Source organism: Podarcis liolepis, assembly GCF_965112155.1.
Source record: "Podarcis liolepis genome assembly, chromosome: 14".
NCBI lineage: Eukaryota > Metazoa > Chordata > Lepidosauria > Squamata > Lacertidae > Podarcis > Podarcis liolepis.
Genome location: NC_139569.1, coordinates 28,850,487 through 28,863,235, shown reverse-complemented (window position 1 = coordinate 28,863,235; position 12,749 = coordinate 28,850,487). Strand labels below are relative to the sequence as shown.

The following is a 12,749-nucleotide window of genomic DNA, read 5'->3' as shown; positions in this document are numbered from 1 at the left end:
CCACCCTGTAGATCAAGACCACCCCCAGAAACATCATACATACATCATAGAAGGGGTGTAATCTAAGACCACCCCTCAGATACATCACACCTACATCACAAAAAAGCCGATCTAAAACAGGAATTTGAATGTTGTTTTTCTCCTGTCGTTGTTTATCTCCTGTCTGGCAGGTTACTTGATTGGATTTCCTGGGGAGCCTGGCCAGTTTTTTGCAATGATAAATACTTAGTTCCTGGCTCACACCCTTTTCATATCTTAAATGTGCCCTTAAGACAGGATTTGTGAGGAAAGAGACAATGGGAGGTTTCCCATTTTGACCTTGCAGAGAAAACATTTGCTGAGTTTAGGAATCAAAATGGTTCCAGGTCGGTCTTCCTCTGCTGATCTATGTACGTGCTTGGTTGGTACACTTATGAACATTACCATATATCTAAGACCTCAAAATTCCTATCACACCAACCAGATGCCTCTGGGAAGTCCACAAGCAGAACTTGGGCACAAGAGCTATCTCCCCTCCTGTGCTTTCCCGGCAACTGGTAATCATAGCGTACTGCTTACCAGTATGGAGGCAGAACATTGCCTCCAATAGTGTGAGCTCAAACAGTCAGAACTTTCCATCTTTTTGAAGTTACCCCGTGTGATCTTGGCAGGGTGAAAGCACCCAGTGATACGAGAAGAAAAATAGGTGAAGCAAATTGTACACGCTGCAGTAATAGTAATAAGAATAATAAGCAATTTTGCAAGAGTTCTAACACAACGTTTTTAAAAGTTTGGAGGCTGGACTTTGAAATGAAAAGTTTTATGGGCTCTTTCTGCCACAAAAAGGTACTAAATCCAAAATTGACGCTGGAACAGTGAAACAGCAAGCAAGGAGGTCAGTTTTCATAACATTTCTGTAAAATGCTCAGAGGATAATGATTAGAGTAGGGATATAAAACAGACAACACTGGGAAACTTTCTTCCTGCAAATAAGCTCCCTTCGATATCAGTTGGCTTGGTTTCCCCCTTGCCCTTTTGCCCCGTAATGGACAGTGTCTCTGTGGGAAAAGATAGACTGGAGTCTTTTGCTGAAATGTCGGCAGTGGCCTTTATAGCTCATTACAGTGTTGATAGGGAAAGAAGCAAGATCAGTTGCAAGATCTGGCATTGTGTACAGAAAGTATTTATTTCAGTTAATTTGAATCCTGCTCTCCCCATCAAAGATGCCAGAGCAGCTAACAAGACAAAATATAAAAACACTCAGAATCACATCGTTAATAAAATGAGCACAGTGGACAGAATGTTGCAAATTTTAAAGAAGAAGAAAATAGTAATAACCCAGCCAGATGGCTGTGCAAATATTTGCTAGAGCAAAGAAGTCCAGGAAGTGACAAAAAGTTGCTAACAAGGATCCAAATGGATCTCCTGGGGTAGGTGAGTTCTGTAACCCAGGTACAGTGGTACCTCGGGTTACATACGCTTCAGGTTACAGACTCCACTAACCCAGAAATATTACCTCGGGTTAAGAACTTTGCTTCAGGATGAGAACAGATATCGTTCTCCGGCGGCAGCAGGAGGCCCCATTAGCTAAAGTGGTGCTTCAGGTTAAGAACAGTTTCAGGTTAAGAACGGGCCTCCGGAACTAATTAAGCACTAAACCCAAGGATTTTTTTGATGGAGTGCAACTCCATCCAAAACAGGCAGCAGCAATTCTCATGATTGGCATTCTTTCTGGGCAGGAACACCTCTGTCTTGTCCAGGTTGTTTCAGTTTATTGGCCAAAATGCTGGGCTCACTGATTCTAGACAACGGTTCAAACTTTCTCCTGTCTCCCTGGAACTTATAGAAAGTGTAGGCAGGGAACAGTGAGAGAAAGAGCTGGGTGTCATTAGCAAGTTACAGTACTACAGAGCCGAATTTAACATAGCCTTGTATATTTGTATTGGCTGTGCCTGGTTCTGAATTTTAATTTATTCTAGGGGGTCCTGAATGTGAATAAGCACAGAGCGCAGGTTGAAGCATTTGTGCGACTTCAAGGAGCCAGCAACAAAGAAAAAGGTGAGAACAGATTCCATGCTTTCAGTTTGACTAGTGAACTGGGTTTTGCTAGGTTTTTCCTTCTGCAAAGTACAGCTTGGCTTACTTTGCTGGGTCATCTGGGTCTACTTTGCCATGCAGCACTTACTTTTCTGGAATCCTCCCTCTCTCTCTCTCTCTCTCTCTCTCTCTCTCTCTCTCTGAGGTTCCTAGTGGTCTAGACCAGCATAGGCAAACTCGGCCCTCCAGATGTTTTGGAACTACAACTCCCATCACCCCTAGCTAACAGGACCAGTGGTCAGGGATGATGGGAGTTGTAGTCCCAAAACTTCTGGAGGGCCGAGTTTGCCTTTGTCTGGTCTAGACTGAACAGGTTGCCTCATAGTGAGAGCTGATTAAAGGGTGGTAGCTGCCTCATACTGAATAGTTTCTTCATTCCTGCTGCTGCAATTCTGCTTTAGAGCAGGTATTCTCTTGGGTTTCAGCTGTCCTCTGCAATCAGGTTTTACAGATTCTCAGGGGTAGATCTTTTTGCCGCTTTCCACAGAACAGTGGGGAGAGGAAATAAATAATGTGATTTATTTCCTAGGGTTCTCCCTTTGCCAGGAAAGCCCCCTCCAAATGATTCCCCCTTAAATGATCAGATCAGTATTTCAACAGGAAGGGATTGGATTGTGCTCAAAATGAATAAGGGGATGTCCTGTAATATGGGACAGTTCTTTGAAAGTAAAGGACACTTGGCAACCATAATATTATGTATAGTAATCCAGTTATTCTCTTGACATAGAATTTATGTACCGGTATATGCTGGAGTTTGGCCCTATAAATCTCTATATGTGGTTTTTCACATTTAGTTATGAGAGTGGCTTTATGAGTTTCAGAAGTTCATCTTGTATATAGATGAACACCAGTGATTAGGAAACAGGCAGTGTGGCTTGGAAGCTGTGTGCATTCTTAAAATTTATTTATTTATCTGTGAGGCCGGCTAAGTCCCACCCCCCTTTTTTTATATAAGAAAATGCCAAAAAAGAATCAGACTTCGAGAAATAGGAATCTGCTGTCTGCTCTAGTTTCCACTGAGTCATTCCTCCTTTCTTTGCACCCAGATCTCAAAAATGATGTCCTCATTTACGGCACCAAAGCTCGGAACAGAGCAATTCATGGTGATGTGGTAGCGGTTGAATTACTCCCCAAGAGCGAGTGGAAGGGACGGACTGCTGCCCTTTGTGAGAACGAGACCGAAGAGAAGACTTCTGGGGAGGTTTACAGTGAACCTATGCCCACAGGTAAGTGTAGAGAGCAAGCTACCTGAAAGGCTGTTTGCCTCTGTAAAGACGTGTAAAAGCACTTCAGTCACCTGGGGAAATTCTACCTTTGGCATTGCACGCTACAGAACATCATAGGGCTGTGAGCTGGAAATAGACATTTTCCCCTACATTTCCATGGTTTGTGCTTTGCAGAACAAATTCTGAGCAAGTTGTCACTGACATCATGTTAATACGCATTGCTACCCTGTTCAAGCTTTAGCAGCCGCTCAGCTGACAACTTTTTAGTTGTATTTGGTTTACTTGGGGTGTGTTGAAGTTTGTAAATTGTAGTGGTGTCCCTTGGGCCTTGCTAGGAAGGGCCATTGTAAAAACAAGCTCATATTTTAGAAGAAGAAATTATTGATCTTGTCTGAAATGCACTGTAGCATTGTAAAGTGGCAAGCTAGTCCTGTAAGAACACTTCGCAGACCTACTGTATCATTTTATCAATTGCCTTATTGCCTCTTGGGCACGATAGATCTTCCTGTAAATGGATTTATCTATAATATCTTCCTTATCATGCGTTTTGCTTCTGCTTCCAAGGGATTGATGTATAATCACAGCATTATTCCACTTTCAAAGGTAAAGTCGTTGGCATCATACAGAAGAACTGGCGTGATTATGTGGTCACTTTTCCATCCAAAGAAGAGAGCCAGTCGCACGGCAAAAATGCACAGAAAGTCCTTGTGACACCGTGGGATTACAGAATCCCCAAGATCAGAATTAGCACGCAGCAAGCTGAGGCTCTACAGGTAAAACAGTTCCTTGGTGCATAAATGTCAACCAAGTTCCAATCTGCATTTGCTAATCATGGGTTTTCTGTTGACTTGGTGTTTCACAACAGGACTTCCGGGTTATCGTGCGTATCGATTCTTGGGAGTCGACATCGGTGTATCCAAATGGGCATTTTGTGCGTGTTTTAGGGCGGATAGGAGATCTTGAGGGAGAAATTCAGACTATCCTGGTGGAAAACAGCATCTCTGTGAGCCCTTTCTCCGAAGCGCAGGTTGGTCTGCATTTGCTTTTAATACTTCAGCTGGTAAATGGTAATTGTATATTTGTTCCCAATGGTTTGGTAATAACAGCAATTGGTACAGTGCAGTCTGTTCAATTGCATGAAACACATACTAGGTGTACTGGAGAAATGCCATACTATTTCAGGTAATAGATACTGTGGGTGATGGTCTATGCAAATGTCATTATTATTATTATTATTATTATTATTATTATTATTATTATTATTATTTATTGTCAAGGCTGGCCCAAACCTTCCATACAAAGGTAACCTCAGACAAAAGCAGCAATTGAATTCTGCAGCCTTTGTAAATAGTGCAAATTTGCTTATTTTTTGGGAGGGGGAAACTGTTCTGCTTCTGTTAGTCATGGAATTTGCAAGAGCTCTGCAGTGAAATGTATTTTGTAGTGAAAGTGGAGATTCTTGACAGAGGCTTTGCAACTTAAGGATTGCCCACCAAACACAGACCTCTTCCCAAGAATTCACACACCATTAAATAGATGTGATTGATGTATGTCTGTTTTGAATTAATTTGCTGTAAATTACATTTCATTGTCTTGTTTGAATGATGTCTTTGTGTTTTAACCTTTGGGAGCTGACCTGGGATGAAAAGTGTCATAGAAGTAAACTATAACCGAACCTGGCATGGAGAGGCTCAAAAAGGTCTGCAAGACCTTTGCCAGTGCTACCTAACCACTACCAGCTGGCATTCAACAGGTTTCACCTGCTCCCTTTCAAAACTATCGCTACAGCTGAGGGCTAGAAACCTGCTTTTAAAATCAATAAATAAAACTCTATGCTCTCAGGGTGCTGAATTCTGCACCCAATATCAAGTTCCACATTTGCTTGATGCAGCAGGCCTGTTTATGGCTCTCTTGCTGTTAGCGGTTTGAGATAAAAGCAGTTTTTATTTATTTGTTTATTATACATATATCCCGGCTTTCCTCTTGGAAAGGTGACATATGTGGTTCTCCTCCTCTCCATTTTATCCTCACAGGGTAGGGTAGGCTGAGAGATGATGACTGGCTCAAGGTCACCCAATGACCTTCCTGGCTGAGTGGGGATTTGAACCCTGGACTCCAGGGTCCTAGTCAGACACTATAACAGCTATAGCTGCCCAGAGGGACTGGGGCAACCCAGTCAAAATGGGTGGGGTACAAATAATACAATATTATTATACAGTACAGTCATACCTTGGTTGATGTACGCCTTGGCACTCGTACCTTTTGGCTCCCGAATGCCGCAAACCCAGAAGTGAGTGTTCCAGTTTGTGAGTGTTTTTTGGAACCCGAACATCCGCTGCAACTTCCAATTGACTGCAGGAGCTTCCTACAGCCAATCGGAAGCCTGAGGTACGACTGTACTAAGCACTGCAGAGTTGTGTTAGAGCAGTGCTGAATTTAAGGTGTCATTTTAGAAAAGCAAACTCTGCCCCTTGCACTGAAGGGGTCTGATGTACTGTGATTTCAGTATAAACAGGGGGCAAAGCTGCCTCCAGCAGGTTTTACTCGCTGACTCTTAGAGAGGATACAAATGAAGTGTTATTTTTTCAATCTAAAATCTCTGACGGGCAGGACTTTCCTCCTGCAGATGTGTGAGATGCCAGTTGTTATCCCAGAGAAGCCATGGAAAGTGGCTCCAGAAGAAGAGCTCAAGCGTGTGGATCTGAGGGAGACCCACTTAGTCTTCAGCATTGATCCAAAAGGCTGTGAAGATGTGGATGACGCCCTGTCCATTAGAACCCTGCCTAATGGAAACCTGGAGCTAGGGGTTCACATTGCAGACGTGACTCACTTCGTGGCTGCAAATTCTTACACAGATATTGAGGCAAGAGCAAGGTGGGTTGGATTCTGGGGTAGAAGCTGAAAGCTTTAATATTTATTGTCGCAATACAGTGGTACCTCCGGTTGCGGATGGGATCCGTTCCGGAGCTCCGGTCAGATCCCGAGGTTTCCGCAACCAGAGGTGCCTGTTCTGCGCATGCATACAGCGCAATAGAGCACTTCTGTGCATGCACGCGCAGCAAAACCCGGAAATATACTTCCGGGTTTGCCGCATGCGTATCCTGAAGGATACATAACAAGAGGGGCATGTAAGTAGAGGTACCACTGTATATATAAACCAGTTAAAACAAAGTACCTAAGTGAACAAGGTTATATAAAATAACATAGGAAAATCAATTTGAAAACAAGATTGCGAAGCATAATAATAGTACAGTGGTACCTCGGGTTTAGTGCTTAATTCGTTCCGGAGGTCCGTTCTTAACCTGAAACTGTTCTTAACCTGAAGCACCACTTTAGCTAATGGGACCTCCTGCTGCTGCCATGCCGCCAGAGTACAATTTCTGTTCTCATCCTGAAGCAAAGTTCTTAACCTGAAGCACTATTTCTGGGTTAGCGGAGTCTGTAACCTGAAGCGTATGTAACCCGAGGTACCACTGTACTTCATTGTGCACATCCACAACATAGAATTAAAGCACTTTGACAGTCATAGCTTCCCCCAAAGAGTCCTGGGAATTATAGTTTACCCCTTGCTGAGCTGCAGTTCCCAGCAGACTTAACAAACTACTTTCCAGGAAGGGGAAGTCATGACTGTTAAAGTGCTATAAATGTATGGTATGGACCTGTATATTGTATTAACTGGCAGGGGGAGAAATTGAATGATTGTTCTTTTGATAGTGATTTCAATAGCCAATACCAAGAATGTAATATACTTCTGAAATGAACAGTAGTGACTAAATACTGCAGCATAGGAGATGGCAGAATCAGTCACTCGTGTCATCAGAGGGAAATCTTTTCTTGTAACTGTGAAAGCTCTGTTTAGATGTACAATTGCCCAAAATTGATTTTAATATTTTTGCTGCTGTTTTAGGCTGAAACTAATCTTAACATGTATGCTTGGGGTGTTTGTTTCTTACAGCTGCCAACTGCTCTTATTCTGAATTAGCAGTAGATATCAATATAAGTCACCCCACAGCAAAAGGGATTAAAGCATGGTTATTTTACGCATATACTAGTGTCACTGAAACAAATGTCTCTTGTCTACATTATAAATGGCCCGTCCTAAATTGTTTAGCACTCGCATTAGATAAGCCAACCGTGTTGCAATATGCGTCCAAATGTTCTGAAACTTTAAAGATGTGCAGTACGAGCATTGTAATAATTATTTCTCCAATTTTTCAGGGCTACTACTTACTACTTAGCAGATCGCCGTTACGACATGCTGCCTGCCGTCTTGAGTGCCAACTTATGTTCTCTTCTTGGGAATGTTGACAGGTGAGCTCTTAGCACTGACTTGCCCTAGCATCTCGGGTATTAGGACAAGTTCTTGGTGTTTTGCTTCTTCCTAGCCCCGACTCTTTGGGGGACCAAAATAACCCCTTGTAGCATTCTAATATTCTGCAACTTTTCTCAGTTTATGAGAAACGTTTCATACACAAAACATTCTAGCGTGTTTTGCAAGCACAGAAGTCTGGCCATTATTAGAATCTGCACATACTTAAAATATAACGATTAAATCAATTTCTCCGTCACTGGCCATTGTCTTTTCTCCCCTGTACTGAAAATTGAAAGGGTGGAAACTAGGGGTGAACTTCATGTTTTTTCCAATGACTAACAAGTGGATTTTGCTAACACAGCTGTTTATGATTCATAAAAGCAACCCATGTTATGAATGTCAAACCAACTGAACTCTGTTTCTCTCTTGCTTGAAACTATTATTATTATTTATTGAAGTTATATATCTCCCTATACCTGGGGGTCTCAGGGCGGTTCACAGAATAAAATCAAGATATAAAACCACAAAATACATAATAACCCCCCCCCCCCAAAAAAAAAAATCGAAAGGGCATAGGATATAAATCAGATCAACCAAAGGCCTGGTTAAAAATGTTTTTGCCTGGCGCCTAAAGGTATATAATGAAGGTGCCAGGTGAACTTCCCTGGGGAGAGCATTCCACAGACAGGGAGCCACTGCAGAGAAGGCCCTGCTCTTGTGTTGCCACCCTCCGAACCTCTTGAGGAGGAGGCATACGAAGAAGGGCCTCAGAAGATGATCTCAAGGTCTGGGTATGTTCATATGGAAAGAGGCTACATGATGGTCAGAATTGTCATTTATAAATCAGCAATGTTGTTTTATTTTCAAGGTATGCTGTAAGTGTCATTTGGGAACTTGAAAAAACTTCCTATGAAATAAAGGAGGTTTGGTACCACAGAACCATCATTCGCTCTTCCTACAAACTGTTTTATGAGGCGGCCCAGGCATTGCTGGATGGAGACTTGACAGTGGCCGATGAAATTCTGGAGCTCAAAGATATGGGCGAAGATACGAGGAAACAGAAGTTAGATGAGCTGACCTGGGCCATAGGGAAGCTGACTGATGTAGCCCGGCATATTCGAGCTAAGAGGGACAGCTGCGGAGCGCTGGAATTGGAAGGGGTCGAGGTCAGAGTGCTACTGGATGACAAAAAGAACATTGACGACCTCATCCCTCGGCAGCCGCTGGAAGTCCACGAAACGATTGCCGAATGTATGATTCTCGCAAACCATTGGGTGGCCAAGAAGATATGGGAGACTTTCCCTCACCAAGCCCTCCTGCGCCAACACCCACCCCCACGGCAGGAGTTTTTTTCAGAGCTCCGAGAATGTGCTGGAACAAAAGGCTTCTTCATAGATACACGGCAAGTTGAATCAGGGCTTACTAGTCCAGGCCTTCCTTAAGCTGCAGAGTAGTTGTTTTCAAAAATATCTCCAAGTACAATGCGGCTCTGGGTGCCCAAATCATCTGCATTTTCAGAAACAGGCTGGGCTTATGCGTTGTTTATTTAATTAATTTATATATTTATATACCACCGTTTATCAAAAGATTCCAGGGTGGTACAGTGGTACCTCAGGTTACATACGCTGCAGGTTGCAGACTCCGCTAACCCAGAAATAGTACCTCAGGTTAAGAACTTTGCTTCAGGATGAGAACAGAAATCGTGCTCCGGTGGCACGGCAGCAGCAGGAGGCCCCATTAGCAAAAGGTTAAGAACAGTTTCAGGTTAAGAACGGACCCCCAGAACGAATTAAGTACTTAACCCGAGGTACCACTGTATAGAACATTAAGAACGTATTTTACAATTATGACATTGATATGCCACTCCAGAACCTGAGTTATCTTCTGGCAGCATTTTCATTATTGAATATGTACAGATAAGGCACTTTGGGCTAGGAAAAAGGCTATTACAATCTTTCCAGCTGCTCTACCCTTCTGTATTCAGAGTAGTCTGGTTGCAGGGTTAGAAGGCAGCCAGCTGGAGCTTGCCATAGAAGAGCTCGGTTGCAGCAACTTGAGTTTTGGACTAAAGTACAGTTTCAAAGGCAGGGGAGGAGAGTGGCTTGGAAACTTTTCTCCATCTGCATCTTTAAAAACTTAGAGCTAGACCCCTTAGCAACTGGTGTAGAACTGGAATTGCTCTGAGATTGTGCAGGTAAGTCCAAGACTAGTTTTAGGACAGGTGGGTGGCGTAGGTTCATTTGTGAAAGTTGTAGCAAGAAGCATATACATTACTGAAAAGTTCAAATAAATTGGTTTTCTGTTATCATTAATCCATTCATTTCGATAGGTCGAACAAAGCATTAGCTGACTCCCTGGATAAGGCAGTTGACCCATCCGATCCTCTGGTGAATAGGCTGCTGAGATCTATGGCCACACAGGCAATGTCTAACGCCTTGTATTTTTCAACTGGCTCTTGCCCCAAAGAAGAGTTCTTTCACTATGGTAACTGCTGTCGTTTGTTTCTTTCTGTGTGCTTTTAAAATCCCAGCTCCAACTCCTCCACTATTGTCTTCATGGCCTTTGTGTCCATTATTGCATCCTATTTTGCGGCAGGTCTTGCTCTTGATAAATACACCCACTTCACTTCACCAATTAGAAGATATGCTGATATAATAGTCCACCGGCTGCTGTTGGTGGCCACTTCGAAAGGAGATAAATCAGGCACCAAGGAGAACTTGCTTAGCAACAAAGAACTTGAAGAGCTATGTAGACACATCAACAACAGAAACAGGGTAAGACGATTCGTGAGCATGCATTTGGGTATGTTTATGCAATAGATTCTCAGAGAGGCACATTTGACTTAGGCCACCATACATTTAAAGCACTATGATGCAGTTTTAAAAATCATGGTTTTCCCCGTAAGAATTATGGGAGCTGTGGTTTGTTAAGGGTGCAGAGAGTTGTTCAGAGATCCCTATTCCCCTCTTAGAGTAGTTTAAAAACTATCCCTCTTCACAGGGGACTCTGGGAATTGTAGCAGTGGGAGGGGACTAGGGGTTTGTGAACAATTCTCAACACCCATCACAAAATACAGCTCCTAGACTCCTTTGGGGAAATCATGATGAGGGCTTTAAATGTGTAGTATGAATGTGGATTTACTGTGAAGGTTGATTCACTGCAGTGAAGATGGGAAGTTATTTTGAGGGAGGTTTGTCATCCCACTTGCTTTGGAAGCAGGCCAGTGCAAATAAATCACAATGATTTATGCAAATATTTAATTACATTAACCTAAAGAACATAAAGAAAAGGAAGAGAATGGACAAGACAGGAAGTCATTCCCAACCTTAAATGTTCTGGGACCCCGCTGCCTAAAGAACTGCCTCCATCCATATGAACCTACATAGGTTTTAAGGTCATTGTCTTGAGCTATGCTGTCTGGTTGACCAGATATCAAAACATCATGGGCAGGGCCTTTTTGGTAGTGGCACCAACATAGTGGAAACCCTCATTTCTAATCTAAATGGCTTTCTTTGGATAGGCCGCCCAGCATGCCCAGAAGCAGTCCACTGAACTTTTCCAGTGTATGTACTTCAGAGATAAGAGTCTTGATGGAGATGAGCAGCGCACAGCAGACGGGATTATCTATTCAATCCGAACGAATGGCGTGCTTGTCTTTGTGCCAAGGTAAGGCAACTGTAGCTTGAGGCCAGACAAGCAAGTCCACATGGCAAGTTGCCTATTTCTGGGCAATCTGGAACACACGGAAAGGATTACAGCATAGCAGCTTTTAATTTAATCCTGTGGGATTTGGTGGGGACATTTTTCTCAAATGACGTTGGGAGGAGGGGAAGTTGAATTCAGGAATCTAGGAAGCTGCCCTATTCAGTTAAACCACTTGTCTTTCTAACCAAATGCTGGTAGCAGCTCTCCCAACGTTTCAGACAGGAGTTTTCCCCAAATCCAATTGGAGATGCTGGATTGAACCTGGGACCTTCTCTGTTCAGAGCCTGTTCACTACTTAGATACGGCCCCCATGTGACAATGCTTTGAGCCTCTGGCATAGGGTGGGACAGAGCTCCACTGAATAAGTTCTCCTGCAACAGAGACTGCCTAGTCTTTCTGTTTGTTAAAAAAGCATGTTTTGTAATACTAATTGATACTTATTTTACATTTATTTTTGTTTTTTACTAATAGTTTTATTGAATTTTCTAAAAAGAGGTACTTACTTTAATCAATTAATTGCCTCAGGCTTTTTAACGATAAAGTTCACTGGCAATTGGATACTTTTTTGGGAACCTAATCTCTTTCTGTCACAGGTATGGAATTAAAGGGGCAGCCTATCTGAAAAATAAGGAAGGGTTGGTCCTCTCTTGTCAAGCCGATGGGAGCTGCAAATGGAAACCTGGTTGTCTCCAGCGCTTTCCTAGCAAAATTATCTCTGCTCCCACAGCTGAGGATCCTGTTACTCTGAACCTGTTTGACCATGTGGCGGTATGTAACGTATCTGCATTGAAATTACTCTCCTGTAACACAAGGAGGCAAAATAGAATCTTACTGTGTGCTTTTTCCACCCATAGGTAAAAATTTCCGTACAGAGTTCTCGTTGCCATACCGATCGCATTCAGTTGCATATAACAAGCTGCAAACCTTACAAGACACCAGAGTTGGAACTGTCTCAAAGCCCCCACATATCTAGAACAGATTTGGTACGGGAAGTAACGAAGACTGTGGAGGAGGCCCAGCTTGCTCATGACAAGGCCAAAACAAAGATGATAGAGGAAGAATATGAGGAGTATCGCCAGACTCAGGGTGTGAGCCTGTATCACTTGTTGGAGGAAATCAAGGAATTGGCCTTATTGGATGTATCTGCAGATAGTGGAGCATGAAAGCTCTTATGCAAGTGCTGTTCCTTTGGCCTGTCCTAAAAAAAAAATTCTAATATTTCTAAATGTATTACGTTATTTCAGTTGGCTCGGCTTTTGGTAAAACATGGTATAATACAATATCTCTATGAAAACAGGCAGCTATACATTAAAACACACTTGTAGCCATGGATGGTAATGAAATAGCACTTTGCCTTCTGTGAATTGAGTACATAAAATGGCAAATGTTTCAAAGCACCTCAGGGAATAAATAATAATTTGATATGACAA

General features: G+C 42.7%; 2 protein-coding genes across 4 annotated transcripts in view; both read left to right on the top strand.

Moving 5' to 3' along the window:
- Positions 1 to 12,749, top strand: part of TIGD1 (tigger transposable element derived 1) — a 57,862-nt gene that overhangs the window by 30,779 nt on the left and 14,334 nt on the right. The gene's annotated exons all lie outside the window — the stretch shown is intronic.
- DIS3L (DIS3 like exosome 3'-5' exoribonuclease) overlaps positions 1 to 12,749 on the top strand; it is a 23,112-nt gene extending 10,363 nt beyond the window's left edge. For all 3 annotated transcript variants that reach the window (XM_083475013.1, XM_083475011.1, XM_083475012.1), the window contains exons 6-17: positions 1,959 to 2,037; positions 3,123 to 3,302; positions 3,906 to 4,075; positions 4,168 to 4,329; positions 5,929 to 6,176; positions 7,521 to 7,613; positions 8,483 to 9,016; positions 9,944 to 10,098; positions 10,210 to 10,388; positions 11,135 to 11,280; positions 11,913 to 12,087; positions 12,174 to 12,749. In XM_083475013.1, the coding sequence (XP_083331139.1) occupies positions 1,959 to 2,037; positions 3,123 to 3,302; positions 3,906 to 4,075; positions 4,168 to 4,329; positions 5,929 to 6,176; positions 7,521 to 7,613; positions 8,483 to 9,016; positions 9,944 to 10,098; positions 10,210 to 10,388; positions 11,135 to 11,280; positions 11,913 to 12,087; positions 12,174 to 12,482 (2,430 nt within the window). In that variant the 3' untranslated portion in view covers positions 12,483 to 12,749. The remainder of the gene's footprint in view (positions 1 to 1,958; positions 2,038 to 3,122; positions 3,303 to 3,905; positions 4,076 to 4,167; positions 4,330 to 5,928; positions 6,177 to 7,520; positions 7,614 to 8,482; positions 9,017 to 9,943; positions 10,099 to 10,209; positions 10,389 to 11,134; positions 11,281 to 11,912; positions 12,088 to 12,173) is intronic.